Source organism: Labrus mixtus, chromosome 23 (genome assembly GCF_963584025.1).
Source record: "Labrus mixtus chromosome 23, fLabMix1.1, whole genome shotgun sequence".
Classification (NCBI taxonomy): domain Eukaryota; kingdom Metazoa; phylum Chordata; class Actinopteri; order Labriformes; family Labridae; genus Labrus; species Labrus mixtus.
Genome location: NC_083634.1, coordinates 9141255 through 9169248, shown reverse-complemented (window position 1 = coordinate 9169248; position 27994 = coordinate 9141255). Strand labels below are relative to the sequence as shown.

Sequence of the window (27994 nt, the reverse complement as noted above, 5' to 3'; positions counted from 1 at the left end):
ATGGAGCACTTCGGCGTGACAGGCTGCATCCGGGGAACCCAGCTTTGCTTTTGCAGGAACATTTAGGTAAAACTGTAGTGGGTCATTTGGAGGAACAGTCGGATCCAGCGCTGACATAGGAGGACGTGTCATATTTAAATTTTACTCAGGTAAGAACTACACGTTGATATTCTTTGTGTTTGTTTTATTTAAGTCAATAAAGTGGGTTATTATGTTTCCCTGTTTTAAGCGAGAGGCTGAACAAGTTACTAAACAAGACAGCGTCATTACTGTACGTAGCTAGCTGCTAGCTTCCAGACCTGTCCCGACCTGTTATCTTATCTCTCTGGTATCAGTCTTTGTTTGATGACCTTTTTGAGCTGTTTAAAGCTAAATATTTGGTTTATTTCTGTATTGTAGATCAAACTGAATCATGCTGCTTCGTAAAGTGAGCCAGTCTTCCGCCCTGTGCGGCGCCATTCTCAGGATTCCTCCCGTCCTGTCTGGGTAAGTAAGAGTTAAAGTTATGCTTGAGATATGACATGTTGTAACTTCGCTGTAAACTTAGAAGAGTGAAAAATCACCTTTCAAATTGTGTGTCTACAGAGGTCAGCGTCATGCAGGAGCTGCTGTCGCTGCTCAAAGTGCTCGTCTGTACGCATCCCAGGCTGCAGAGGTAACAACATTTTACTATAAATGACATTATGATAATAATATCCTGTTTGTTAAATACTCGATGTTTGGGTGATAGTAAGGAGGCTGCTGGTTGTCCTTGTTTGGCATTAGAGGCTAGCTGACATAACACTGACAGCCCCTGCTGGAAGTGGGGGAAAGTTCACTGGTCACATGGTGTCATAAAGGTGACTCCATGAAAGTGGGTGACTGCATTTGTTCAGGACAGATGCTTGATGTGATTTGTGACACAAACGTTTTGTCTTTTCCACATGGATGATATAGTTTAGACTTTGTATTCGTGCCTTAAACGCATGTGTACATTTGTTTATGTAACAGTAATCTTATGGCGTATGCTTCATGTTAGGCTGTCTGGTGCTACATCAGTTATGTTCAGTATTGGACTCTGTGGCGGCCAGTCCATGATCCCTCAGTCTTTTATCAGCTGTTTTCCCTCCAAATAAGGGATTTTGCTGACCCCTTTGTGAAGATGCTATTTATGAGCAGCAGTCATATTTGATGTTTCATTTGTCTGTCCTCAAAAATACAAAGATATAAGAAGTGGTGACAAATGTGTTGCACTGATATGATTGGGAGCTTCTTGCTGTAATTTAGTGTTATTGAGTACAGAATACTTTTGTAGTACCCAACTGTACTGGTGGTGGTTTGATGATACACTTGACCTTCGTTGACATGTCGTTTTAAAACCAGTTTATTCTGTATAATAGATCAAAAATAATCTGTCCTATGATAACAAACACATTTTCACATCTTAAAGTACCCTTCACTTTCAGATAATATCATTAAACAGAGTGATGTCATCGAGGGTGTGAAGCTGATCTGACCTATAAGTCCTCGGCTTTAAACTTTTGTGATGACCTCGCTAGAATTACAAACATTTTCAGTTCATTGTTTCGTGACTGCGGATTCGAATCACGAGCCCGTTATTTACAGGGATGAACAGCACGCTGTCATCTTGTGCTTCTAAGCGTTGTTTCACTTAAAGGTAGAGTCAGGAGCTGTTTCCTTAAGAATACAAATATATAGACTTATGCAAAGTAATGCTGCTCAGTCATCCCGTAGGGGCCTCCATTCATGTGCAGTGGTGACTCTGTCCTCTCAGTGTATTTAGATGTTGTGTTTGACTCAGGACGTTACTGGGCTGGGAGCCAGTGACAGCCTGCAGGTGAATTAAGGAGTGGATAAAATTCAGCAATTGGACGACATTCAAATCAGAGAATATTTCGGACGTAAAAAGAGAAAATATAGCCATAGCGAGGCTAATCGCCCGTGGATAAAGCTCGTTCTAAAATGAGCGGGAACCTTTTGTTTGGCCCACGCCCGTGCACGTGGATTGTTCTGCTTTCTGCTGGACGGGCCGGTGCCAGACAGCGGCGGTTAGCTTGTGTTAGCTTTCTAAATGATCAGCATTTCCATTACAAAGAATGTTCCTCAGATAGCTTGCAGTGTAGGTTCAGTAAACACACAATGTGTATTATTACTCACTGAATGTTTATTTAAGCTCTTTTTTTTTTCTTTTTTTTTTTAAACTTATTTGCTATCTGTCCGTTCTCTACCATCTCCCTTCAGGCCGTGCTGGAGAAACCTGCGGCCGTGGGCGCTGACGCTGCAGCTCAAGTTGAAAAGAAGGCAGTTGTTACTGTATGTTGTTTATCTTTCTCTTCTTCTTCTTCTGTGTTATCATAACTATTTAAAACACATTATCCTCTTATCAGAACACATCTTAATCACAAGCTCAGCAGCTCCAGTTACCATAGCAACATAACAACAGCTGGTTGCATTGTACATCAAACATCTTAAGAGCTACACTTTGTTGTGATCGTCTCCTCTTCAAGCTCGTCACACGGACACTTATACAAAAGATTAGATAGATTTAGTAAAGATACAGTAGAATGAGAGTGTGAATGTTACAGAACTGCTGTTTAAACAAGCGTAACATCTTTTATTGACGAGGAAGCACCCGAGGGCGTCATGACATGTGCATACTGACTGTTTCCACTCTTGTCTTTGTTTGACCTTTTTTTTTAACCACAGGAATCCAAGTCTTTTGCTGTCAACCTTTTCAAAGGCCAGATTCAGACTGCCCAAGTGTTTCCCTACCCCTCAGGTATAAACGGATGACGAAGTGTTAATATGAGTTTGAAAGAATGACTCATTTAGAAGCTCTGTGACGGTTTTAAAACATGTCTGCTGTAGTTCAATGACTTGTGTTTGTGCTTTAGTCATGAACGACGAGCAGGAGCAGTTTCTCCGTGAGCTCGTGGGGCCGGTCAACAAGTTTTTCGAGGTAAATTTCAAACTTTTTTTTTTTCTTGAGATAAATTGTCCGACTTGAGGTTCACAGCCTTTTCCAAAATCTCTCATTCTGACCCAGCATGCTTTGTGTTTTGGCAGGAGGTGAATGACGCCGCCAAGAACGATGCCTTGGAGAAGGTGGAGGATCACACCATGGAGGGCCTGAAGGAGATGGGGGCCTTTGGCCTGCAGGTTCCCGCTGACCTGGGCGGTCTCGGCCTCTCGAACACACAGGTTTGATCATGAGTTGCTCTACGTTGTACATCAACTGAAGACCGCTGTGTAAATGCGTCTAATACAATCATCCGTATCACAGTACGCCCGTCTTGTCGAGATCGTCGGCAGCTATGATCTGGGTGTCGGCATCACTCTGGGTGCCCACCAGTCCATCGGCTTCAAGGGTATCCTGCTTTTTGGGAATCCAGCCCAGAAGGAGAAGTACCTGCCGAAGCTTGCCTCGGGTAAGAAGACCAGTATTACATGTCGTCAGTTTCTTGATTTATGTGCATCTTCTAAACAACGTGTAGCTCTTTGATCAATAGCAAACATGCTAGGATAAGGCTTTTATATATATACTTTTTAATTACTGTCGGCAAAACAGCTCAAACCGTCCTGGTGATGCCATCAAAGAAGGGACATGATGACTTTAGCTAGAAGACGTCAAAGTGTTTATAGTTGTTCTGAAGAGCCATGATGAAAGAGGGCGTGAAAACACTTAATACAACAACCCACACTTTCCTACAGTCTCATCTGTAGGACATTCAACCGGATGCTTCTAATTGTGCACATATAAAGTGAAAGCTATAATTGTGTCAAATGGCTAAAAATAAAAAGAGAGGAGTTCAAATCTGCTTTCAAAACTCACAGAAAGTGTAGAGAACAATCTTCCCAGCTCAGATGTTGTAATGAAGTGAAGTCTCTTACTGTCAGCTCATTGATGAAAATCTATAATCAAAGTTACAAAGGCAAGGCAGATCATAAAATCACAAACCAAGGGAAAGATGAAGAAATCTAAAAGAAGTCTGACATAAATACTTCTAAACATTTAAATAACAAAACATTGGACATGGTCTTAGAGGAGTTTTCAGTACTTTTCAGAACAGGATATTTAAAGCTCACTCATCCTATGCTCTGTTGCTCCGTACTGTTACTGACACAAATCAGGCAGTAAATGCCTGATTTGCAATAAATGATCAATTTGAGCATGTCGAAGGCTCAAAAATGCTCCATGAGCGTCATTTGAGATTTTGCCCCCTCTGGTGGATTACAGCTTCTTTTTCTGTGTGAATCCATCTCCATGCTGTGTCGATAGAGGATCTTTATCAACGTTTTCAATGCAGCCTTTTTTCATTTTTGAGAAGAGGGGCAGGTAAAACAACACAAAAAAGAAAAACACAAAAAATGTGCCAAAGCATCTCACATCACTGATTTGCATATTTGCACTGGATTAATATCCGCTCATGCCTTTGTGATCGGCCAAACATGATGATACATATTACATTTGGACTGCAAAGAACAGAGTATTGACATGGCAGATTTGCACATCATTAACATTTCAGACATCTTCAGCAAATATAAGAATCTTGAAAGGCTTTAGAGACTTGTGAGATGGATCAGTTCTTTTGTCTTTCGTCTTTTTTAACAATAATAAAGCGATCCAGACTGATCCTTCAATGTCATCCTGCTCATGTGTTTCTAAATCATTAAGCTCTAGAGCCAAGATAAGAGAAAAGAGAAGAAACTTTATGTATTGTGTGTGTGTGTGTGTTATCTCTGCAGGTGAGCATGTAGCCGCCTTCTGCCTCACTGAACCGGCCAGTGGCTCTGATGCCGCCTCCATCCGGTCCGTGGCAGTCCAGTCCGACTGTGGAAAGTACTTCACCCTCAACGGAAGCAAGATCTGGATCAGGTGAGGACACACAGGAACATTAGACCTAATCAGTGTCTGTTTTTACTTTCGCCACAAGGGGGCGGAGTTGAAGAACTTAATTTGTATCAGATCTTTATTTCAGTATCTGATGGCCCCCCTTTTTCTCCTTTCAGCAATGGCGGCATTGCTGAAATCTTCACCGTGTTCGCCAAGACGCCCATGAAGGATCCAAAGACCGGCGAGATGAAGGACAAGATCTCTGCCTTCGTCGTGGAGAAGAGCTTTGGAGGAGTGACACAGTGAGCGCACTTTTTCCCCTCACATTATTCACTTTTTAATCACCTCGACTCTGGCGTGATATTTATTCACCCCCCCCCCCCCCCCCCCCCCCCCCCTCTTTTTAACCACAGCGGCCCGCCGGAGAAGAAAATGGGCATCAAGGCATCCAACACAGCCGAGGTCTATTTTGATAATGTTCGCGTGCCGGCCGATTGCCTGCTGGGCGAGCTGGGCGGAGGTTTCAAGGTGGCCATGAACATTCTGAATAACGGACGCTTCGGCATGGCGGCGGCGCTCTCCGGCACCATGAAGGGCGTCATCGCTAAAGCTGTGAGTAGACGAGCTTCAGAAAACAAAGTTGAAGCAGTATGAGATGAGCTTTTCTTATAGACTCATTATCTGTATCATCTGTGTCACACCTCACCTAGTCTGGTATTTTTCACAGTGTGGGTTTATGGGAAACACCCTGACTAGTAGCTACTGTGGTGTGTCTCTACCTCGCAAGTTCCTGCTGAGGTTACAGGCGCCAAAGGTTGAAGCGTGCTCTGTTCACGTTTCTTCTTTTTTTCTGCGCAGGTTTAAGTTGTTACTGATGCTGTAACACAAACACACGTCTACCACTCAGCAGAGACAGAATAAATGAGCTGTTCTTTCACATCACAACTAAAACACACTCAGACGTTGTTGTTATTTTGCGTTTGGAAGTGACATCACTTCAGACCTGATGACACATGACACACATTCTACTGTGCAGAAATCAGTCCAGTCACTTTCAGATCAGAAGGCAGCTAATGCCAAATAAGTTGTTGCACTTTTAAGATTTCAACACAAGGGACTCATTAAAGTTCTCGTTGATTTTACTAAATGTAAACCCTCCTTACTGCACGGCATTCATGTAACAAAGACATTATCGATACATGTAGCGCTTTAAAGCTATCGCGGCTATATCGGCCTGTGCAGGTCATCAAAAAGAAGGCGCCGCGAGGGACTAACAATATCGAGATGAGTTTTGGTCCATATCGCCCAGCACTAATTCTGACATCTTTTTAATCGAACAGTGCTGATGACTGTTGGGATTCTTCTCTAAATAAAGTTTTAAAAAACGTGTACCTAGGAGAGTGCTGTGAATGAAGGTGACTTCAGTGAAATGTGTAAAGAGAGAGGTGCAGCTGATTGAGTGAAAACAAAATCAATCTGTTGCTCGGTGTGAAGAGGAAACAGTTTTTAGATAAAGTTAGAGAGGTGCATTCATTTCATTTTTTCCAGTAAGTAGGTATAAAATACACACGACTGTCCCCTCTGATTATTAAGACAGGCATGTGATTTCATGAGTTTTTACTGTCAGCTTACTGATCTTTACGATTGTTGTTTGCAGTTTTTGTGGCATTTTCTCTAAAACCAGAGAAACTGTGTGGTCACACATGTCGAGCCTCTGCCTCAGTGTTAGTCTCACCACAACTCTGGCCCCGCCCCCTTCACGTGTTGGCTGACAGACAGCATGACCGAACTTCCGCTTCATGCAAAGGAAATATAAAAACAAAAACACTTAGACAGGGACCAAAAGACAAAGTGTCCTTAAAGTGTGTTTGAACTCTGAAATGATGAGCAAGTGCGAGTGCTGTGTGACAGACAGTGACTGCAATGCTTCCTCTTTTCCACTAGGTGGATCACGCAGTGAACAGAACCCAGTTTGGGAACAAGATCCACAACTACGGAGCCATCCAGGAGAAGATCGCTCGCATGATTGTGCTGCAATATGTTACTGAGGTCAGAGGTTACAAACCATGCTGATTCAGTTTTTCACATTTATATCTGCTCTTTTGTCATATGCTGATACAGATTACTTCGACCAAACCACTTCCTCTAACATCAGGCAGTATTTCCTGTTTTATAGATAGGTGGCTCCATGCAGCAGCACAATATACTCGTTAAGCTCCATCTCCTAGTTTTAAAGAAGCACAAAGATAATCAATAGTTATGTCTATTTCTTTGCTGATCAGCTCTTTTTTAGTGTGGATGTTTTAAACATATAGCCCCTTTTATATTTAAGCTGTTTGATTATGCAACATTACACAATAATACAAAGCAACCCGATGTTATTGGGTAATTCTGACTAAACTTCCTTTGTATTTTTGCAGTCAATGGCCTACATGATCAGCGGCAACATGGACAGCGGAGCGACTGAATTTCAGATCGAGGCTGCCATCAGCAAGATCTTTGCCTCTGTAAGAACTCACAACACTGTTTCTTTGATTTAACTTGCAAACCAGAAGTGCTAAAGGTTCCCAGAATGGCCGATTGCACCCATTTAAGAAATATCTTCATGTTTCTGTACTTTTTTTTATCATACATTAATTGACTTCTTACACAAGTGAGGGTTCACGGAAGTCCTGCACCTCTTGCATAATGTTTACAATGTTCCTTATTCTGTGGAAGCCTGAAGCCTCGAGGAGCTTAGATAGAGGAAATAAACGTCTCCAGGCTTGTTTGCTGATCTAACATGATTTTTTGAGTTTGTGTTTAGCCAAGAAAAAACTCACCTGCATCTCTCTGTGTCCTCTCTTTCTACTTCCACTGTGACAGGAAGCAGCCTGGGAAGTGACTGACGAGTGTGTGCAGATTATGGGCGGCATGGGATACATGAAGGTGAGCACTAAGTCCACGTCCTGTTGAACACAAATCAGGGAACCAGTGTGAAGCTGCATGACTAAAAACATTAGACTCTAGAAGTTAAACTAGTTTTATTTTTTGGTCTTTCATTAAAAAAAACAAAAAAAACAACATTTTTTTTGCATCGACAACCCGGTGGAATATTTTTTCCATAGCAACACATGTTGAGCGATCTTTAATGTATTGGTTCATGCTTGGTTTGCTCACATTCTCCCATCCAATAACACTTGCTCTTTTAGCTAGAAGGTAATATATTATGCAAAATACACTTTACAATGTATTTCAAACACAACACTGATATGTGTCCCTAGTCTGTCCCCAATGATGAGAAAAGTCCATCGTCTCCGTCTTTTACCTGCTCCACTTTTCAGAAAATGTATGCTCAAACAGGCTATTTGGAGATTTTCTCTTCGTGACATCACAAAGGGAAGTAACCCCTCCCCCAGGTGGGTGACACTCCCACAGCTAGGTGTTTGTTCAGTCCTCTGAGTCTGCCTTCTCACCGTCAACAATTGAGCATGGTGCAAGAAAGCCCGAGCCACCCGAGACCTTCCAGAGAGGGGGCGTGGTCAAACACAGCTCATTTACATTTAAAGGTACAGACACAGAAACAGCCTGTTCTGAGCAGGGCTGGAATAGAGAGGGTTGCATGATAAAATACAGGACTATCGGATTTTTTAACGAGAAACTTCACAGACATGTTTTGGGGACCTCAGAGACTTATTTGAACCTGTAGGAAACCCTGGAATCTTTTTTTTTAATATTTAAAAATCTTACCAGGTTTAAATAGTTTCTAAAGTAATGAACTAGTTCCTGATGAATGATTGCACTGCTGAACACTACTCACTAAAGTGTGCTACGACTTGCATGGATTCACACAATCAGCCATGGCTATACATCTTTGCAAGTTTAAATCGAGCAAGAATGAGAGGTGAACTACAAAACAACTTTTAACAGCTGATTTAATGTGGAGGAAAAAAAATTAGAAACAGAATAAACATTCATTGAGACAAAAAAAACATCACGCCTGCTCTGCTGTCGTGTTGTCTTCATGACATTGCGCAGAGTGTTTTTGTAGTTTCTCGTTAATTTTTATGAGTCACAATAATCAGCCCCCCCCCCCCCCCGTGTCTCAGAAAAGTCACGTACACCATGCTGTTGTGGTATAGTGATACTGTCTCCGGCGACACTGATACCACAATGAGGACATTCTTTTTTCTATCAGGTAAAAAACACATCAGTTCTCTAGAATAGACTGGTACAAGCCAGCTGTAGTTACGGGGGCGTACCCCCTGAGGGGTAACAGTCATGTTAACAACAGTGTCGCTCTGCTTAAAATAAACCAGACGCCACCTCTTGTACAGACGCTTTGCTAGCTTCTCAATGGAAACTTTTGATCAGTCACGGGACACTTCAAAATCACACTTACATTTGGCTGACAATTAAATTAACAGAACAATGAACACGCAAAGACATTCCTAGAGTTGTGCCATTTAAACCTTGCACTTATTATCATGCTAATGTTTCTGTTATTCTGCCCACTTCATGTTTTTAGAGGTTAATGTGAAAGTGCGGGGGGACATCGATACGACAGCCTTGAATGCTCACAGTACACATTTTGACTCAGAGTTTCATTTCAGCAAAGAGTCAGAAATAATCCCTGAACATTTTCATTTCTGCTCTCACAGGCAGAACTGCATCAACTTTGCAGCTTCAAATAACAACGGTTACTTTCACATGCCGAAACTCGTGCCCGATGCTTGCTGACAGAGCTTCTGTTTCTGTCAGATATTTGATTGAAGATTTAGAGGACTGAAATCAAGAGGGAAGGTCACAGCAGAGTATTCTGAGAAATGCTTGATTAGCTTCATTCTCTATCTCAACAGTGACTTTACAGATAAATGTGATTATTTCAGTTGTCGTTTTTGGCTTTACTCTATCACACAAATCTCTACTTTTTAAAGTACAGAGTCATCATGTTGTTCTGCGTTTGCAGGATGCCGGAGTGGAGCGAGTGATGAGGGATCTGAGAATCTTCCGTATCTTCGAGGGCACCAACGATATCCTGAGGCTCTTTGTGGCCCTCAATGGCTTCCAGGTAAGGTTCTCTGATAGTGTTTCCTCTCTCTGACTCACAGATCTGAAAACGTCTGGGTGGAAAAGTACAGATGTCTTGCAGAGAGGAAGTTTTTTTTTTCTTCTTTGTGCTTGCTGTCTGAAACTCTCAACATTACTTCCCATGTGCTTTTTTTATGAGAAGCTGTTACATCTTCTGAGTTGCAACTTCCCTATACAGTAGTTATTCTACACCAGGGACTTGTGGTCTGTTTGTTTTTGTCTTACAAAGCACTCCAAACACATCAACATTGGCCCAGTCATTAGTTTGAAGCCCAATACTTTAAAACATCTCCAATACAAAAAAAGTATTTTTGCTTGATCACTGCATTGTTTGTTTTTCCACTTAACGCTGCAGGAGAACCTTTAGATAGGGTGCAATCACACTAAGCCCAGTTGTCCTGTACTGTGCTGAAGCCTGATTGCCCCCCCCCCCCCCCCCCACATTCCCCCACTCTCCTGTGCTCACACTGCTCCAGGACTAACCGGGCCTGAGCACTGTTACCTCTCGTACATAACGTCATAATGCAACACATGCATGGCTTTGCGTAATTATGAAGGGTCGGCACATCGGAGAACAACACCGAGAACATCACCGATACTTTTCTTCCTCTGTGGCTTATTTGAACTCTTCAGATACGGCCAGAACACTCAGGGATTTCTCCACAATGAAGGCTTTCAGATAGATTGCAGAATGGAGTTGATTGATGAACATGTTGTCAGGGCTTTTAAGAATTAGCTCTGTTGCTGATGAATCCTGTGTTTCTCCCTGCAGAGTGCTGGTACCCAGCTGAAGAGCTTACAGAAGGCCCTGAAGAACCCCATCGGCAACGCTGGGCTGCTCGCTGGAGAACTCACCAAGAGAGCCAAAAGGTTTCCACATGCACACACACTTCACTCTCTCTCACTCGCTCCTCCTGTTACAGTGGTGAGAGACAGGGACTTCCTTTGTCACGTATGATATGATACATGCTGAATCTGGTTTACTGACTTTAATGTCATTCTTACCTTCCATGATTTCACATTGTAAAACCATTCAGTATATTGTTGTTTTCATTCAATCCTCCATTACATAAGAGCTAAAAGACAAAGAAATCGATACATCTCTAGGTTTGGTGAGCAAATGCTCAAAGCCGACTCGTTGTCACAATTCCCCGCACTCTTCACTCTTTAGAGACCCATAGCAGCTGAGTTAGTGCTGAGCTCAGTGTGTGAAGAGGTTTTTAAGTGCTTTCTGAGCTTGTTTTGATCGTTCTATGCCTGCTAATTTGACCTTAATTTCTTTTTTTGTCCTGCCCACATTTTCTATAAAGGCATTAACACTGACCTGCAGGAAGCACAGACAGTGCTCTGAACAGTAGAATTACAAGAATGAACCTAAAAGTGTTTGTAGGACATTTAGAATAGAATAACATGTCATGACCCATCGACACTGCGTAGAACACATCCAGTGTAGAACAGGATTGAAAATGGTCCAGTTGTGCTACTTTTCACCACGCTATGAATGTAAAAAAAAAATGTGTGATTGTACCTCCACTGACGAGTTTTAACACCTTTTGTCTCCCTTCGTTGTCTCTGTAGAAAGGCAGGACTGGGGACAGGACTGACCCTGCAGGGGACTGTTCATCCTGAGCTCGCACACAGTGGAGAACTGGTGTGTTACAGTTTCAGTTTTTTTGTATTTCTGTGTTTCAAACATTTTCCTTTTTTAAAGGCCAATGATTCAGGGGCTCAGAGAAAGCCCCTTTGGAACGATGTCTTAGTGACAGTTTGCTGGGCACGTACAGTTTTGGGTCTAACTGAAAGCTAGTTTATTTCCTTCCTGTTGCTTATTTTTTCCAAAGTACCGTAAGTCATTTTTCCATTTCATGTCTAGACCACAAAAGCCATCGAGCAGTTCGGAGGAGTCATCGAGGACCTGCTAATAAAACATGGCAAGAAGATCATCGGTGAGTGTGTGACAGGTGTACAAGTGATAGCACTTTGTGGTTACTTCTTTCACTTTGTGTGTTTCTGTAATGGTGTAAAACCTCATCTCAATAATCCATTTCTTTGTTGCAGATGAACAGTTTGTACTGAAGAGAGTGGCAGACAGTGCCATCGACCTCTACGCCATGATTACTGTTCTGTCCAGGTACACAGACACTCAAACTATAGCAAATTAAACCCTACCTCTCTGTCTCTAACTTTTTTTTTTTACTCCCACTCACAGGCTTTTTGACAACCTTTATCCCTCATTTCCACACCTACGCTTCCTGAACTTGACATTTCTTTGTGTTTCTTATTTCCCCTGCAGAGCTTCACGCTCTCTGAGTCGGGGCTCTCCCTCAGCTCAGCATGAGAAGGTTCTGTGTGAGACCTGGTGTGTGGAGGTAAGAGCTCAGTCAAAGCCTGAAACATGTCTGTCTGCATGAGGAAACTTTACATCACCCTGTTTGAACATATGTTAGATTGAGAAAGAAAATCGGGAAGTAACGGGATTAGATTGCCAGTCGTTTACTGGTCTTTTTTTTTCTTCTTTGAAATGTACTATTAAGGTCCAGCTTTTAAAATGAGATACTTACCATTATAACTATCATGACTGCTTTGATAGAAATGCTGAATGGCTGGCATTATGAGTTTGTCAGTCTACTTTGGATGGTTATGACATTATGGCTAATAATCAAATTGGCTATGGAGTAAATAAATTGGGTTTTTACTTCTGGAACAACGCTGTTCAGGCTGCACGGTATGATTAAAAAAAAAGTACACATGCTCATTGAAAAATCAAAGCTTCTTTTATGAAAAAAAATCTTTAATATTTATTGCTATAAATTCAGACTTTTGCGATGCGATAACAATAAAATCATGAACAAATACAGCCACAGATACATCAACTATCTGCAGAAAAAAAGGAATAACAAGCTAATGAAGCTAATGCTACGTCAATCACAGAATATTTTGGATTTTCAAGACTTGTGTAAATGCCTAACAGTACATTCACCTTCAGTCTCGCTGCCCAACGTAGCTGCTGTCATCTTAAGAAATGATTTTGAGAAGAAAAAAAAGGAACTCACTGAATGTTCCCTTTCTTCTTCAGGCCTACGACAGGATCATGCGAGACCTGAAGGCTCTGCACTCCAGTGAGTCCAAACAGCTGTTCAAGAACCTGCAGGCCATCTCCTCTGCCGTGGTGCAGAACGGTGGTGTTGTGGCTCCTCACCCTCTGGGATTCTAAACGCACCACACTCCCCTCATGTCTCCATGTCTGTCCGTTTTTTTCTTTTGTTTTTTTTAAACTTTCTGGATCTCTAAGCAGGCTCTGGGTCATGTATGCCTAGTCCTCTCAGACAAGTTGATTATCACCATCAGTGCTTCATCACACGTTTTAATCAGTGAAACTTATCTACAGGCTCTCAGTTTTATCATCAACCAGAGGATCAGTGAATCATAGTCTGTAGCGTCGTGCTGAGATATTTCGATTGTATTTATTTTCAATCTCTTTGAAACCTACCAACATTATTTATTCAAACACAACTCAAGGTTTCATCACTTTGGGATGTTGTTGTCAATTTGAGCTTGAGCTTACATGTATGTGAACAGAAATGGATTTAAAATGGTCAGTGGGTGACAGGACATGGACTTCAGCCCTCATGACTGTAGCTGATCATCTGTTCAATCGTTACATAATGAATGTAATAAGCAGTAAGTGATGGTATTTTTGTTTTCTCTGTACGAACTACAACATTGGATGCCAGTCAACAGAAGAATCTGTGAATTCATCTATGTAACTTTGTATTCTAAACAACAGGTGTGATTTTTTTCCTTCTGTAATGTTTTCACTTCTTTACACACTAGTCAAGATCAAATGTATATACCAGTGTGGTGTTTATGTTCATTAATGCCTTTCTGCATGTTGAATAAGCTTACTCCATGCTCATCACAGAAACATTAGTGCCAGGAGCCAAAAACTTCAAGCCTTACAAACCGGTCCACAGAGCTTCAAAACTTCACGAGAGGTTTGAGATTTTGTTTTTTTAAGACGACTTCAGTCCTGCAATGCAAATGTCCGTCACCTCTGTTGAAGGTTAACTCATTAACTGTAAGTGTTGAAAATAAACCTGAAACTTCTAAGAAATCATCTCTTGTATAGTAACTATAATCCTTTCCATCAAAGTGTGTTCAAGCATTTATCAAACTTAAATTAGTTCTGCACATTCTTGCCTTCACTTTAACTTGTATGGGGACAAACGATGCTGCTGTTTAAGCCACAGTCCTGCAGAGTACTTACTCAGCATGCTGCTGGTTAAATAAGGGATAATATCATGTGCATTTGAAAGGATGTTGTACAGTGTAGAATGTGTCTGAAGGTGACAGATGATTATCTCACCGTGTTTTTTTGGTGTTTTTTCAGATCTACTTTAAGTTTTTTTCTGTGTGCAAAATGCTCACTAGTTGGGATTAATAAACTGAATTCATCAAACCTTTTGTCAGATATGCTTAATAACAAAAGAGATACAATTGTTGGCAAGTCCTTATTCTTGAGATGTTTGTGTTTGAACGATTCACTTTAGAGGACAAACTTGTTGACTTTTAAGGCGTCTTTTGTCAAAGTTTTAGTAACTTGTAAGAGGAACGCCACTGTTGAAGCTCAAAGAACGAAAAAAAATAAACGTTTTTTACATCCCGCCAAACTCACTTCCTATTTCTGCAAGTTTGCTTTCACTTCTGCAGCTCTTCCAGTGCAAAAAGAGTGCTACAGGGATGCCAGAAAGAGCCTCGCTTTTCGAAGGTCTGCTGGTGGCATAAGTGTGAAATATGAACGCCTTTCTTTCCAACATGCACCACTCAATTGAGTATTAAGGTGTTGGTACTGTGAGCGTGTGAGACGGCATGGCCCGCGCTTTACCAGTCCTGCAGTTAAACTCTGTAATTCCCCCTGGCACAAGTGTCAGATTTTAAACGTGATTGCGAAGTTTGGCAGCAACTGTGAGGCCAAACCGACAGTCTGTCTTCCTGCATTATATATTTGATGTATTTTGTTGTGGTGAACATTGAATAAAAAACAGTCAGTCGAAACTTGGTGGTTATTTTCACGCCCATTAATTCTCCAGGGACTTTTAGCTAGCAGCAAATGTCAGAAGTTCAGCACATTTTCCTGAAGAGAAAGTAAAACATTTTGCTAGTTATGGTATGTTTATTCTTTTCATACTGAGATGTAGTTAGCTAGATAAAGTTAGTTAACAGTTAGCTTAGCTTAACATTAGGACAGGAAAAATGGAAATGGCCACCAATAACCAAATTTTCTGCTCCCTTCCATCTGTAAATCAAAGTTAGTGCGTTCAGTCAAGGATTTTAGAAATGTAGGATTTTGAGGCTTATTTATTCCAGGGTGCTTAATGCTAGCTCAAAATTGTGTAAAACTGAAGCTATTAAACTATTGCTATTAAAGAGCAAGTTTTTTTTTTTTATCATTATTTTGTCATTATTTTGCTAAGTAACCTTTTTTACAGAGACTTAGCAAGCTAGATGTAAAAAAACAAAACAGTATTACTAAAGGGTATCATTTTAATGTGAAGCTAATGCCATGGTCCAGTTAGCTTAGCTTAAAGACAGGAAAAGGAAACTGTCAAACAATGGTCTTTGTGAAGCTGTGTTAGCGTTTTTGTTTTTTAAATTTGCAAGCAGCTTATTGCTCCTTTAAGCTAGGCTAACAGTTAGCGTGCTTTTTGGTCCAATAGCAAGTAAAACTACGGCCAGGTTAACCAATTTTAACAATTTATTAACTTGATTAAAAGAAGCTATCTCAAATTTAAGCTAGTCATTATTGAGCTTATTTTATTATCACAAGGCTCTGGTAGACACTGAGTCACATGCAACATGGTAAAATGTAGTAAAAACCTTTAATGGTTAACTAATAATAATGGCATGAATTCTCTGGGCTATACGCCCTCACACACAACTGCTAACTTTGTTAGCATCGACCCTCCTATAACCATTGACACACAACACAATCAGTCAATCAAACACCTAACATTTAACATGTAGTGAAAAGTATTTCTGTCTAATTCTCAGCTGCATCACAACAATTGAACTAAAACTCTAATATTCACAAGGTTACAGCAAAAACTTGGACACAACATTCACCAGACAATAACTTAAAGCACATCGTCCATCCCAGACTTTGTAATCCCAAATGATGCAGGTCTGTTTTTATTTCAAGTCATGAGAACTTGAGATCTGAAGAAGCTTAAATCTAAAGCTTAAAGCATAATAGAAAACGTCTTCAGAAGGGATACTGCTGATGTCTTTGAAACCATATTGTCTTTTGTTGTTGCTGACAGCATGGCTACAATGTGTGGCTGTAGCTAAAAAATACAGCAAAATATTACACTGGCTGGTGAGGACAAAACTTGTAGAAGTGGATAATAAATTCCAACAAGGCTTTTTCAGTTCCTCAAGGCCTCAGCTGAGAACACAAGTTTGAGTGGTCCTGTGACTGACGGGATCCTGATGATGCTTTTTCACATCAGGCATTTTCCATATCACCCAGACGTGTCCATCTCATGGGGAACTCCTGACATTCGTCTAGTTTCCTCCTCGTCCTCCGAGCCTTGCGGGACCTCCAGAGAGATGATGGTCTGCGCTGTCAGAGTTCGCTCCCTGAAGGGAAAAAGCGAAAACAAAAAACAAGAAATAATCTGCACCCTTTATAGAAGTGTGGGGAAAGAGCTGTTATGACCGGAAAAAAAACTTAAAAATAAAAAGGATCTTATTTTTAAGATTAGCTGTGGTTTAATAGAGAACACTTTTATATAGTCTAACTGCAATACTCAATTAGACTATAGACCCCCGCCCCCTTCATTTTAGCCATTGGATTCAGGCCTTCTTTGCCATTTTTTTATAATATCCTTCTGGTTATAAAATGTTTATAATTTTTTAGCAAAAGTCAGGCCAATTTAGATAGGCTTGAGTCAGAAAATACTCCATTGATTTGTGACTTCAAGTTCATAAAAGTGGTTTTGTATTTAGTGTGTTTGCTTATAAGCAGAGTAATACTGTATGTAGGTAAATGGGACATAAGCTGTAGCATGACACTGTGTTTCCTGTGGTGTGTTAACAGGAAGTCAGTCCTAGTGAAGATTAATGAGATGTAATGTATTTAATAAGTGAGCTTTCTCAGTGCTGGTGAATGTGTTTAGTTACCTTTGTACAGACTGCTGGCTGTTTATTTTATGCTGAGCTAATGGTTGCTGTTAGGGTCATATTTACTGCACGGACCTAAAGATTTAATCAAATAATGATCTAACCTGCAGCATAAACGTAAATGAGTTAATTGTAAACATCTCTAACTATTCCTTCAGTTAATCTAGATCTAGCCATAAAAGTTCATAGGCACAAGTTAGAAATGAGTTATGTGGTCTCCTATGACTCTTTGTTTATTATGTGTTGTATTATGTGTTGTAAAAAGTTAAAAGCCTAACACCCTTGTTTTAAATGAGCTGGATGATAATAAATTCTCCACACATGTTCAGTGTTACTTCACATGATATTGTTTAAGTCTGATGTGGTCGTTTCAATCATTATTTTTATATTCAATTTCTAATTAACTCAATGCCTTTGTATCACATTTGTATTAACCCTTTTCTGCTTAGTTTTGAATAGTTGATGGTTTTATTCATTCAGTATTGATAAAAACCATGCAGTCTGCAGCTGCACATGGAGGGCGAAAAAAGCTCACCTGGTTCATGACTAATTCGTAACAGAGAATCTCGTGAGCATTCATAAATTGCTTTCCTACGATGAGTTTACTTTGCTTGAAATAAGAATCGGCAATTTGGATACAACTGATTCTAGTAATATGAGTATGCGGTACACACTGCAGTTTCCTCCTATCTTTCATTACCTACATACAGTTATTATGCAGGTGTTACTTCACTACTGCTAAAAAAAAGTACTCACAGTTTGTTTTTTTTGTGAAATAATGTGTCATCACAATGCCACAAAAACTACAAGCAGGGTATTGCAACACAGCCCCAAAAAATGGTAAGCCAATCAAATTTTAGAATTTTGGGGTGCCCCCCCCCCCCCAAAAAAACCCCCCAAAAAACAAAATTCTTTAGGAACATCCATCCAGACCATGAATTTTATAACAAATCCCTATAATTAAAAAAGAAGAATTGTAATGTCTGCATCCACAGGGACGTACCGTGATTGTTGCCGTCTGTTTGTCCAGTTGACGTGCACAGTCCAGCCGAGGACACCCTTGAAGTACCGGGCACAGCAAGGGAACCTGGGACCCAATTGCTCCAGGAGTTCCTCTTTGCGCAAACCGTAAACAACCGGCGCAACGCACTGCGCCAAGCTGAAGAAAGCGAAGACAACCACGGCGGACAGCTCTTTAGTCTCCGGTTTAATTAGGTCCTGTTTGTTCAGCCTCGTCAGAATGAAGCTTACAAAGTTTGGGAGGATGTAAACCGCAAGTTGGCTCCCATGCAGAGCGATTGTCCTGCAGCCGGTTCGGTTGCGCCGGTTGAGCACCCCTAACCTCCGTCCTTCCACGAAAATCCTCACGTAGCTGTACAGGATGAGCAGCGCGCACAAAGCGATGAAGAGGATCTTTTGCAGCCCACCTTTCCTCTGCTGCTCCAGGCCGCACTTTCCATTATAGAGCACCTGGGAGTCCGGGTGGAGGATGCTCAGAGGGATGATCAAAGCCACGATCCAGGTGAGGACACCCAGCAGCCAGGGCCAGTGCGCCGAGGTGCACTTCGACGTGTAGCGCATCGGGTGGCACACGGCGCAGAATCTATCCAGAGCCATGGCCGTGAGCGTCAGGAGGATGTTCGACGCGCTGCTGATCATGACTGTGATCATGGCCAGACACGCGGAGCGGCCCGGGCGCGCGTCCAGGTGGATCTGGTAGAAGAAGATGCTGCTCATGCCCATGTGGACCAGGGCGGACACGAGCAGGTGGAAAACCAGCACGAAGCGCGCGTGGCTCCGCAGCTGCTCCACGCGCACGATGGTCCAGTTGATGATGAGGTTGAAGATGAGCAGCACCGAGAAGGACACGGTGGAGACGTAGAAACGCACGCAGGTGTAGTCCCTTGCTTCTGTGGACACCGTGGTGTTGTTGGCTGACATTCTTCCTCAGCTGGGCTCGGTTGGATTTAGAGAATAATAATGACGACGAGTGTGAAGATGATGGTGTGTGTGATGTGATGAAGTTTGTGCGCCGCATTGTCCTCTCTCACTGCTGCCTCAGTGAAGACTGAAGTCTGACTCAATACGATCAAGACTCTCTCTCTCTCTCTCTCTCTCTCGCTCTCTCTCTCTCTCTCTCACACACACACACACACACACACACACACACACACACACACACAACTGCTTAATGTTTTGTCTTGTTTGTGTGGTTTTTTTTTTCGCGTTTGAGGACGAAGTGTTCCTTTATGTGTTCAGAAAACCCCTCTACTTCCTCGGGTTAATGACCTTTCTTGGTTGAGCTGGATAATGAATATGCAACAAAGCTTTTTTTCTTTTTCTTTTTCTTTTTTACATGTGTCTGAGATCGAGAAGGATTACTTTTTAGAGATATACATTTTGCAGGACAGGGACACTATATCATATCATGCATCACTATATTAAATATGGATTGTTGAGGTAGTGAAATTGGCTCAAACTTTCACTTTTTTTTTAGCAGTAAAAGCAGAAGAAACATCATGTATACAAGTCAAACACTGTAAAGGACTAAATTACTGACTTTTGAAGTACATTTAGCAGAGAATACTTTCACACATTTACTTCTGATTGTAGGACTTTAACTTGCAGAGTTTTGTTACTTCTACTTAGATATGGGTCTGATTTATACCAGTGCATTATATGTTAATATCCCTCTATATGATGGTCCCCAAATGCCACAAAAAGTGCTGTACTCTCAGCTCCACCCAGTGTACACATGATTCAATCAAATTAAAATAATGATGAGTTGTTGTCCAGATAACTTTAAAAAATACCATAGTTATATCAGATAACAATCTGAAAAGAGTTACTCAAAGACTACATTTTCCCCCCATTTGCACCAGAAAATAATGTGACGTTATAAGAGTGAAAACTGAGCCACGTGTGAAAATGTCTGAGCTTTCACTAAACTTGTACACAGAGAAATACTTAACCTTTATTTTGGGTAATATGGATTTTATGATAAAGACACCCTGATCAAAGCCGACGCCTCTATTTGTCCTCAGCTTGTAGCTGTAATAAGTTAAAGTTTCAGTACTGGAGTGTGGAGATGAAAAGCCAGCTGATAATGCAACCATGTCTTTGCTTTCCTCTGGTGCCATCATCAGGCCGAACTAGGCTATGCCCAGTTTGTCTATGCATCCAGACAACACTTGTTTATCTTCTCCTTTTCTTAAATCATCTCAAGAAACTCTCACTTGCACAAGTTTCACTCTTCCGTTTCCCCTGACAACCTTTTTTTTTTTTTTTTTTTTAAAGAAATTAGACTAATTTTACAAGTATGAAAAATAAATCATAAATCCATGGAAGCTAAAATAAATTAAAAAAAACCTGAGAAAGCAACAGGCCAAATACATCGCATGTCACAATGAAATACAGTGAAGTTATTTTCTGTGTGCCACAAATTGATGATTTATTTTTCATGGTATGTTCCTGCAGCCGTGCACACCTGAGAACAGATAGGCTGTGCCCTGTTGGCCATTTAGATCAATTTTACAAGTATCTTAATATTGCAATGTATTTCCTTTTTTTAAATATGAGTATTAACTGTGTAGTAGCCTAGATGTTAAACTGTAAAATAACAATCCTCTACGATAATACACATTACGCAAATATGATCTGTAGTCACATTCCATGTATGTGAAATAAACCCACTTATAAAAAAAATGTATATTTAGTCCAGAAAAAAAAGTTTATTATAGGCCTACCAGGTATTACAACAAGTAGGCTATAACAGATGAATATCTGTGTGTGTGTTCTGTTAAAAACAACTGTGTGTTAATTAACGGGGGTCTTTAATACAAGCTGTTCACATGCAAAATAAAAATAAATAAGAAAATAAATAAGGAAAGACTCAAAGGCCTAATTTTAATTGTAAAATGATGCTTCTGGGTTTAAAATAATTCCCTCCTGCATTATATATCTGTGCTGCATTTGGTTTGTGTTTGTACGAAAAGTGGATAAATGTGTTTATTGGCTGACAACAGGACAGGGGGCAGGCTTTACTAAGAAAGGAAACTTAAACTTTCCTCCTCCATCTTATCAAACGAGCATCCACTGCTGCACTAACCTGACATCTTTAGAGTTTTTCAGAGCTCACGGAACCAGAGAAAAGGTAAGAAAATGTTTTTATATTCGGCTAAATGTGAAAGGCTGATGTTGAAAGGCTGATGTCGAGGCTGTTATAACTCATTAGACTGCGTGAGGTTTTTTTTTTCTTCTGCTGGCCACATGGGTTTCGATAATGGTAGATAGTTATCTTTACAGTGAAAAAACTGAACATGAGAGGATATAAAACGTGTTCTTCTGTTACTCAGCTACACTTTGCATGTTAATCATTAATGTTCATCACGTTACTAAAGAAAAAATGTATAAATATATTCTAAAAAATAAAGTTTCTGTCAATTCCGCAGAAGCAATGTCGTTTAATCTCTTACCTCTAAAACTATACCACACACACACACACACACACACATTTCTGCATATTTTTGAATGATAATTTCAACAGGGACATGTAATGATGTTGTCTTATTATTGCAATTATGAAAAAAACCCCATCTTAATTAAATAATATAAACGCCTTATATCATCAATTTGATGATTTCTAAGATCAAGTGGCCTTTAAGATAAATGTTGAAGCTAGCTCACATGGCTTATTCATTAACATGCTAGCTTTTAGTGTCGTCGGTGCAAAAGTCTTTGTTGTTGTTGTTGTTGTGTCTTTACTGCTTAATGTGATTACATGGTTCAAACAGTCAAAAGAAAATCACTTTAAAGGTCATGGTAACATTAAAATAGCAGTGATTTACTAATAACTGATTTAATTGAGATTTCCCAAGCTAGAATTCATCGATGTGTTTTTTTTTTATGGTGAATTTAAAGTTTGACAAACTTGTCACAAAACTTTAACTACGGGATATAACTCAGTAATTATGATAAATAAACAATTTAAGCTGAAAGATTTTGAATGCAGTTTGTAATTTAGCTTTTTTTAGATTTTGCAGCTGATGTGTGAACTATGAAAGTGAATATAACACTTCAAAATCAAGTTGAAGTGTAGCCTAGTCGTGTCTTAACTAGTTAAGTTTCAATTGTGTTTTGAGTTATTTGAAAAAACTGTATTCAAAGGAGTGAGGCTAAATAAGCATTCAGAATCCCTCTCTTCTATTGTTTTCTTTATGATGATTGCCAAAGAAGATTTAGCCATGAAAACGCGTGTTGTAAGTTGTGTGTGGACATAAAAGACCTGTGTATACTTCCCCTACTAAGGTACAACAACATGTTACTTGATTGCGCTTAGTTCCTCCGTTTTTGTCCTGTATCCTCCAGACATGGCCGTCTACCAGCAGCCGACCCAGGTCGTGGTCCAGACCACCACATCCCATGGTCCAGGGACATGGAGCACCGGAATCTGTGATTGCTGTAGTGATATGGGCACCTGTAAGTCAATCCAGCAAACACATCATTATTTGACATTAAATCGTTTCCCCACTGATGCAGAAACAGTGTTGGTTTAGACTAGATCAACATTATGTAGAAAAACTGAAGCTAATCTGGTTTTGTTTCAATAACGGTGACAAAAAGTAATTTATATCTCATACCAGTGTTTCCCCACACATAAACCATACCTGGGTAAATGCTTTTACTTAGTTGCTTTTTTCCTGGGTAATTCTGGGATATATATGTTCTGTGATTTCAACAGAATGTTCTGCGCAGCTGATTTTGACATGTTATTTTCTCTCTGGAGGTTGCTGCGGCCTTTGGTGCTTCCCCTGCATGCAGTGTCAGACAGCCGCCGACCATGGCTGGTGCTGCTGCATGCCGCTCCTGGACGTCTGCTGCGTGGTGTCCTGCATCCTCCGTTCCTCCATTAGAGAGCGTCACAACATCCCTGTAAGGCTGGTCCGGGGCGGGCGGGAGGGAGGGAGGGAGGGAGGGAAAAATAAGATACTTAAGGTTAATTACTTCGGGTGAATTACTCAAGTTTCTGTTTTGCATTTGCTCAGGTAAAATGGAAGATTTAGGATTATTTATTTTATGAAAAATGACAGTGTGGAGTTCAGTTTCACACCTCAGCTTGAAACTGGGAATAAAGAAGTTATTACTCTTGTAAACTTCATTACAGAAGTTGCAGCTGTGAGAGGCAACATTTCCTCTTTTTTCTCGACCATACAAACCTACAGTTTGCATATTTACTGACGTAGTCGTTGCGAAATCTACTATCAACTGTTAGAAACACGCTGATACGTAATACCAAACAAATGTGGAATTGGCAGGACAGGAATGAACATAACAACAAAATAGGAACATCTGTGTATGTAGATAACGAAAAATACTAAAAGTAAAATTCAGGAATAGAGGTACGTTTTGAGTAGTTCTTGAAGTATGACGGTTGAATAGGATTGTATAGATTAGCTGATAAAGTCTGTATGTGTTTCGATTGCAAATGAAATCGTCATGGTCTTGTTGGCAGACAAGTTGAGTCACACAAGGTGTTAGACATGTTGCACAAACTTTGATGTCTGGGGTTTGAAGAGCGAGACGTACCGAGTGATTGCAGAAGGCTCATATCAGGTAAAAAAAAAAAATGGCGATGCAAGCCAAATGAGGAACAGTGTACTGTACTTATTGTGTGTGTGTGTGTGTGTGTGTGTGTGTGTGTGTGTGTGTGTGTGTACATAAAAACAATTCATAAAAAAAACCATCAGCATTATGATGTAAAACTGCAATAAGTAACGCTGCACATACAGTGAAGTTAACATTGTGCGGGAAACGGATCTTAATACATCCCGCTCCTCTGAAGAATGGTCTGCCATCTTGGGCAGCTCCAAAACAGTCTCGAGGGAAATCCGAGCGAGACTTATCCAATTTAAAATGATCAAGATGCAAGCTTCATCGAGCCAAACTTGAAGACAACCCAAGTTGCTGGAGATTCCCCACGTCAGGGGACTCTGCAGCATGTTTTAATGGAGCTGTCCTACGGTGCTTGATTCCTGATCTCATATACATGTTTTCAGATTCCTTTCCGCTCACAACTATTTATTTTGGGGGATCGCTCCCTCTTACAGTGCCTCCCTTCCCCCAAGGCATGCTGGGTTCAAACTGCACTGATGCTGGGCAGGAGGCTACTGGTGCAACAAATCAGCTCATGTCCGCTTGTTAGGGGAATGGTACCTACTGCTCAGCAGAATTGCAGCTTTTGAAAGGATATCCTTCAGTCTTCTACGTAGAACAGACAAGTATTCACTGAAATGGGATAGAAGGCTCTGGAGACTATCTCACTCACCCTCGGTATCGAGTAGTCCTTCATTTATCGATGAACACACCCTCCAATAGCTTCCCTTATGGTTTTACCCCCAGCCCCTCCTCTTCTTCGTTCTCCTTTTATTTCATTTGATCCCTACACATGTTTTTTTCTTCAATGTATTTATGTGTGTGTGTATGTATATATATTTCTCCTTTCTATCGGTCTGTTCTGCCCGTGCTGCACACGCTCCTATCTCAACCTCCTTGTCATTTTGACTGCTGTGTATTAGAGGTGTGTGTGTGTTTGTGTGTGTGTGTGTGTGTGTGTGTTTGTGTGTGTTTGTGTGGATGGGCATCTGTTACATGTGTGCTTTTTGCGGTACTTTTTCAAACGGTGCACTCTAACAAAGCTAAACACCACAAAGGTGGAGTGCAGGCCTATATGCACATGCATATATGCAACATGCATTTGCAAAAATGTTGGCCGCAAAAAAAAAAAAAAAAAAAAATTAACATTGTTTAAAGGCACACAAAAACTCAGCAAACAGCCGTTACAACATCCTGACATGTACGTGTGCTACGTGACAGTTAGCTTATATCTAGGTGTATGTGTTAGTGGGAGTGGGAGGACGGACATCATTCCATTCAAACTCTTCTTCCACAGGTGATCATGAATTACTGAATATGTCTAAAGGGTCACTGCAGTTTGTTGTTTGTTAGCTTTAGCGTACAGCAGCTAGTCTTCCTGGGGTCAACATGATTTCCAAAATGACAATACAACAATACTCATGACATCACAGTTCAACCAATACGGCAACGTAACACACCAAACACACATCACAGTAAAACCTATACACCTATACAGTAACATTATTAAAATATTCAATAATACATTTATATACTAGCTAGCTCACATGGCTTATTCATTAATGCTAGCTTTTAGTGTCGTCGGTGCAAAAGTCCATATTGTTGTGTCTTTAATGCTTAATGTGATTACATGGTTCAAACAGTCAAAAAAAATCACTTTAAAGGTCATGGTAACATTAAAATAGCAGTGATTTACTAATAACTGATTTAATTGAGATTTCCCAAGCTAGAATTCATCGATGTTTTTTTTTTAATGGTGAATTTAAAGTTTGACAAACTTGTCACAAAACTTTAACTACGGGATATAACTCAGTAATTATGATAAATAAACAATTTAAGCTGAAAGATTTTGAATGCAGTTTGTAATTTAGCTTTTTTTAGATTTTGCAGCTGATGTGTGAACTATGAAAGTGAATATAACACTTCAAAATCAAGTTGAAGTGTAGCCTAGTCGTGTCTTAACTAGTTAAGTTTCAATTGTGTTTTGAGTTATTTGAGAAAACTGTATTCAAAGGAGTGAGGCTAAATAAGCATTCAGAATCCCTCTCTTCTATTGTTTTCTTTATGATGATTGCCAAAGAAGATTTAGCCATGAAAACGCGTGTTGTAAGTTGTGTGTGGACATAAAAGACCTGTGTAGACTTCCCCTACTAAGGTACAACAACATGTTACTTGATTGCGCTTAGTTCCTCCGTTTTTGTCCTGTATCCTCCAGACATGGCCAGACATTCAATAATACATTTATATACAAAACCAACACACTCCTCAATATTCACGCACACACACACAGTGATACACTACTTTTATGTACAGTATCTTAGGACGTTTGTGTCTGAGGCACCAAATACAGGAGGGAGAAGAGAATGGAAACATATTTGAAAACTCTCTGGACTTTGTTGTTACCCATGTACCATGTCAGCAGAGTAAGCAGCACTTGGAAATGTTTGGGCTCAGGAACCTTCAGAGACTAGTCATTCATGTTCTTTAGCCGATCTCGTAAATACTTTTGGCTCTTAATGCCAAAGTGTGGATGTTTCAGCACAGTAGCTCACTTTCTCTCTCTCTCTCTCTCCTTTCGTTTCTTCATCCCTCAGGGCTCATGCTGTGGCGACTTCTGCAATATTCTTTGTTGTTACACGTGTGTCTGGTGCCAGATGAACCGCGAGCTGAAGATCAGGAGGGGCCACCAGGGCAGCTCCTCTGTGGTCACCACACAGGTCATCAGGGGATAAGATGTTAGCTGAGGGCTTAAGGCATGTTCCCCATATTATGTGGAGCTTGCCTAGTTATCTTTGATACTGTTCAAGTGACCAATACATACAAAAAAAATGTTAGCCTATGATTATTTTTTTTCATACTTTTCTTCAACAATATCCCAAACATTTAGCAGTTCATAAGGTGTATATACATTAATGGTCCTCTGCCTTTTCAATGATTAGAACAGATGCTTTTCCTCTTTCTGTTCAAAGCCTAAGAGTTGCTTTTAATACCATATTTTCTAAATTGAATGTTAGCATGTTACTATGCTGAATTACATGACATTAGCTCATTTTCTTGTCAGACCCCTGATTCACTCTGACCAGTTTACCAAAGAAGATCTTCTCACAATCTGATTCCATGAGTTAAGTTTAACTGTTTTTTTATATACACATACAGTGTTTTGATATTTGTAAAGACACATCATCTGTATCAAATGTACTTGAAGCATGCTTCAGTGATTGTAAATGATGAAGCAGTTAAGATCTACACCTGATTGAAGAGGGCGTTCTTTGAGGCTGTGTGACACCATCCACATTTTGCATGCTGGGACGAGAGTTAAAAGAGTTGTCATGGCTTCATAGTTTGTTTGAATTTCCTAGCAATAAATGATTACAATGCTGCGTGTGATGTCATCAAAGTTTATCTCTGATCCTAATGTTTGACTTTATTGCGCTGCCTTTCAAAATCTTTTCAGCATTTTTAGCCAAGCTGGCAGTGTAGCTTTAAAGATGGCAATCTTTTATTGACCTGCCACCGAGGTCCTGACTTAAATATCCTTTGAACTATTGAATGAAAATCTTCTACTAATAGTCATTGTATTTGGAGGATCGATCATAGCGACTCAGGTCATCACCTGACTTCCATATAGCGCCATCATCCGGCCCAAGTTATTCTTTTTTTCATTAGCAATGACCAAATAACTGCAATGTAAATACATTTCCAATAACCTAAGCTGTACTTTGTGCAAAAAGATAAATGTTTGCATGCAGGGTTAACATTGTATTTTCTAAATAAACATGTCAGCATTGTAATTGTGAGTGGTAGCGCTTAGCTTATGTCACTTGTCCAAAGTACAGCCTCACAGAACTGCTTATTGACCCATTTCTTGACTGACTTGGCACTGGTTGTGGTTGCATTTAGAATTACTATGTACAGTATATTGACACTTTAACTTCCTCTCTACATCAACATGTTTTTGGTGATAGAGAAGGTGGTAGTTATACTGGTGATAAACATGGTGATCATGCCTGAATTGAGAGAATGTATAAACACTGAGGAGACTAGCAGCTGTAACTAAAGGAAAGTAAATAAGGGATGAAGGGGAACATTTTCCTTGGACAGACTCCAGTCCCCGTGGTGCTGGACTAACCCTGTGAGACTTGAGATTTTGGCTGAAAAAACACATTCAACCCAACTTTCGTCTAACAATTTAAAAGCGGATGTGAGTATCTTGGCTAAAAGTATTCCAAAGGAAAAAAACACTGAGGAGGCATTTCC

The 27994-nt window shown here is 40.4% G+C and overlaps 3 protein-coding genes across 4 annotated transcripts; 2 read left to right on the top strand and 1 right to left on the bottom strand.

Moving 5' to 3' along the window:
* The first annotated feature begins 12 nt into the window (after positions 1 to 12).
* Positions 13 to 14363, top strand: acadvl (acyl-CoA dehydrogenase very long chain). Its single transcript, XM_061030642.1, has 21 exons — positions 13 to 149; positions 400 to 486; positions 586 to 655; positions 2242 to 2313; positions 2707 to 2779; positions 2895 to 2959; positions 3067 to 3201; positions 3284 to 3428; positions 4747 to 4876; positions 5011 to 5136; positions 5248 to 5446; positions 6779 to 6883; positions 7255 to 7341; positions 7700 to 7762; positions 9783 to 9884; positions 10677 to 10774; positions 11483 to 11555; positions 11778 to 11850; positions 11963 to 12035; positions 12198 to 12273; positions 12981 to 14363. Exons 2-21 carry the CDS (start codon positions 413 to 415, stop codon positions 13116 to 13118), a joined length of 1977 nt encoding a protein of 658 aa, XP_060886625.1. The 5' UTR covers positions 13 to 149; positions 400 to 412; the 3' UTR covers positions 13119 to 14363.
* ponzr1 (plac8 onzin related protein 1) lies at positions 6518 to 27534 on the top strand. Of its 2 annotated transcripts, none has more exons than XM_061030648.1 (4): positions 6518 to 6525; positions 22454 to 22564; positions 22872 to 23017; positions 26332 to 27534. In XM_061030648.1, exons 2-4 carry the CDS (start codon positions 22456 to 22458, stop codon positions 26467 to 26469), a joined length of 393 nt encoding a protein of 130 aa, XP_060886631.1. In that variant the 5' UTR covers positions 6518 to 6525; positions 22454 to 22455; the 3' UTR covers positions 26470 to 27534. The 2 variants fall into 2 exon arrangements, with proteins under 2 accessions (XP_060886631.1, XP_060886630.1); XM_061030647.1 differs by lacking the exon at positions 6518 to 6525 and adding an exon at positions 21117 to 21239.
* Positions 15245 to 19174, bottom strand: zgc:194312 (uncharacterized protein LOC794943 homolog). Its single transcript, XM_061030646.1, has 2 exons — positions 18090 to 19174; positions 15245 to 16543 (listed from the first exon to the last, which is right to left on the bottom strand). Exons 1-2 carry the CDS (start codon positions 19025 to 19027, stop codon positions 16426 to 16428), a joined length of 1056 nt encoding a protein of 351 aa, XP_060886629.1. The 5' UTR covers positions 19028 to 19174; the 3' UTR covers positions 15245 to 16425.
* Positions 27535 to 27994: the final 460 nt, after the last annotated feature.

Coding starts and splice junctions, on each gene's coding strand:
- zgc:194312 (XM_061030646.1), bottom strand. CDS start 19,027: ATGTCAGCCAACAACACCACGGTGTCCACAGAAGCAAGGGACTACACC. Junction 16,544..18,089: donor AACAGACGGCAACAATCACG/GTACGTCCCTGT, acceptor TTTTCCCTTCAG/GGAGCGAACTCTGACAGCGC.
- acadvl (XM_061030642.1), top strand. CDS start 413: ATGCTGCTTCGTAAAGTGAGCCAGTCTTCCGCCCTGTGCGGCGCCATT. Junction 3,202..3,283: donor TCGGCCTCTCGAACACACAG/GTTTGATCATGA, acceptor TCCGTATCACAG/TACGCCCGTCTTGTCGAGAT. Junction 11,556..11,777: donor TCGCACACAGTGGAGAACTG/GTGTGTTACAGT, acceptor TTTCATGTCTAG/ACCACAAAAGCCATCGAGCA.
- ponzr1 (XM_061030648.1), top strand. CDS start 22,456: ATGGCCGTCTACCAGCAGCCGACCCAGGTCGTGGTCCAGACCACCACA. Junction 22,565..22,871: donor CTGTAGTGATATGGGCACCT/GTAAGTCAATCC, acceptor TTCTCTCTGGAG/GTTGCTGCGGCCTTTGGTGC. Junction 23,018..26,331: donor GAGAGCGTCACAACATCCCT/GTAAGGCTGGTC, acceptor TTCATCCCTCAG/GGCTCATGCTGTGGCGACTT.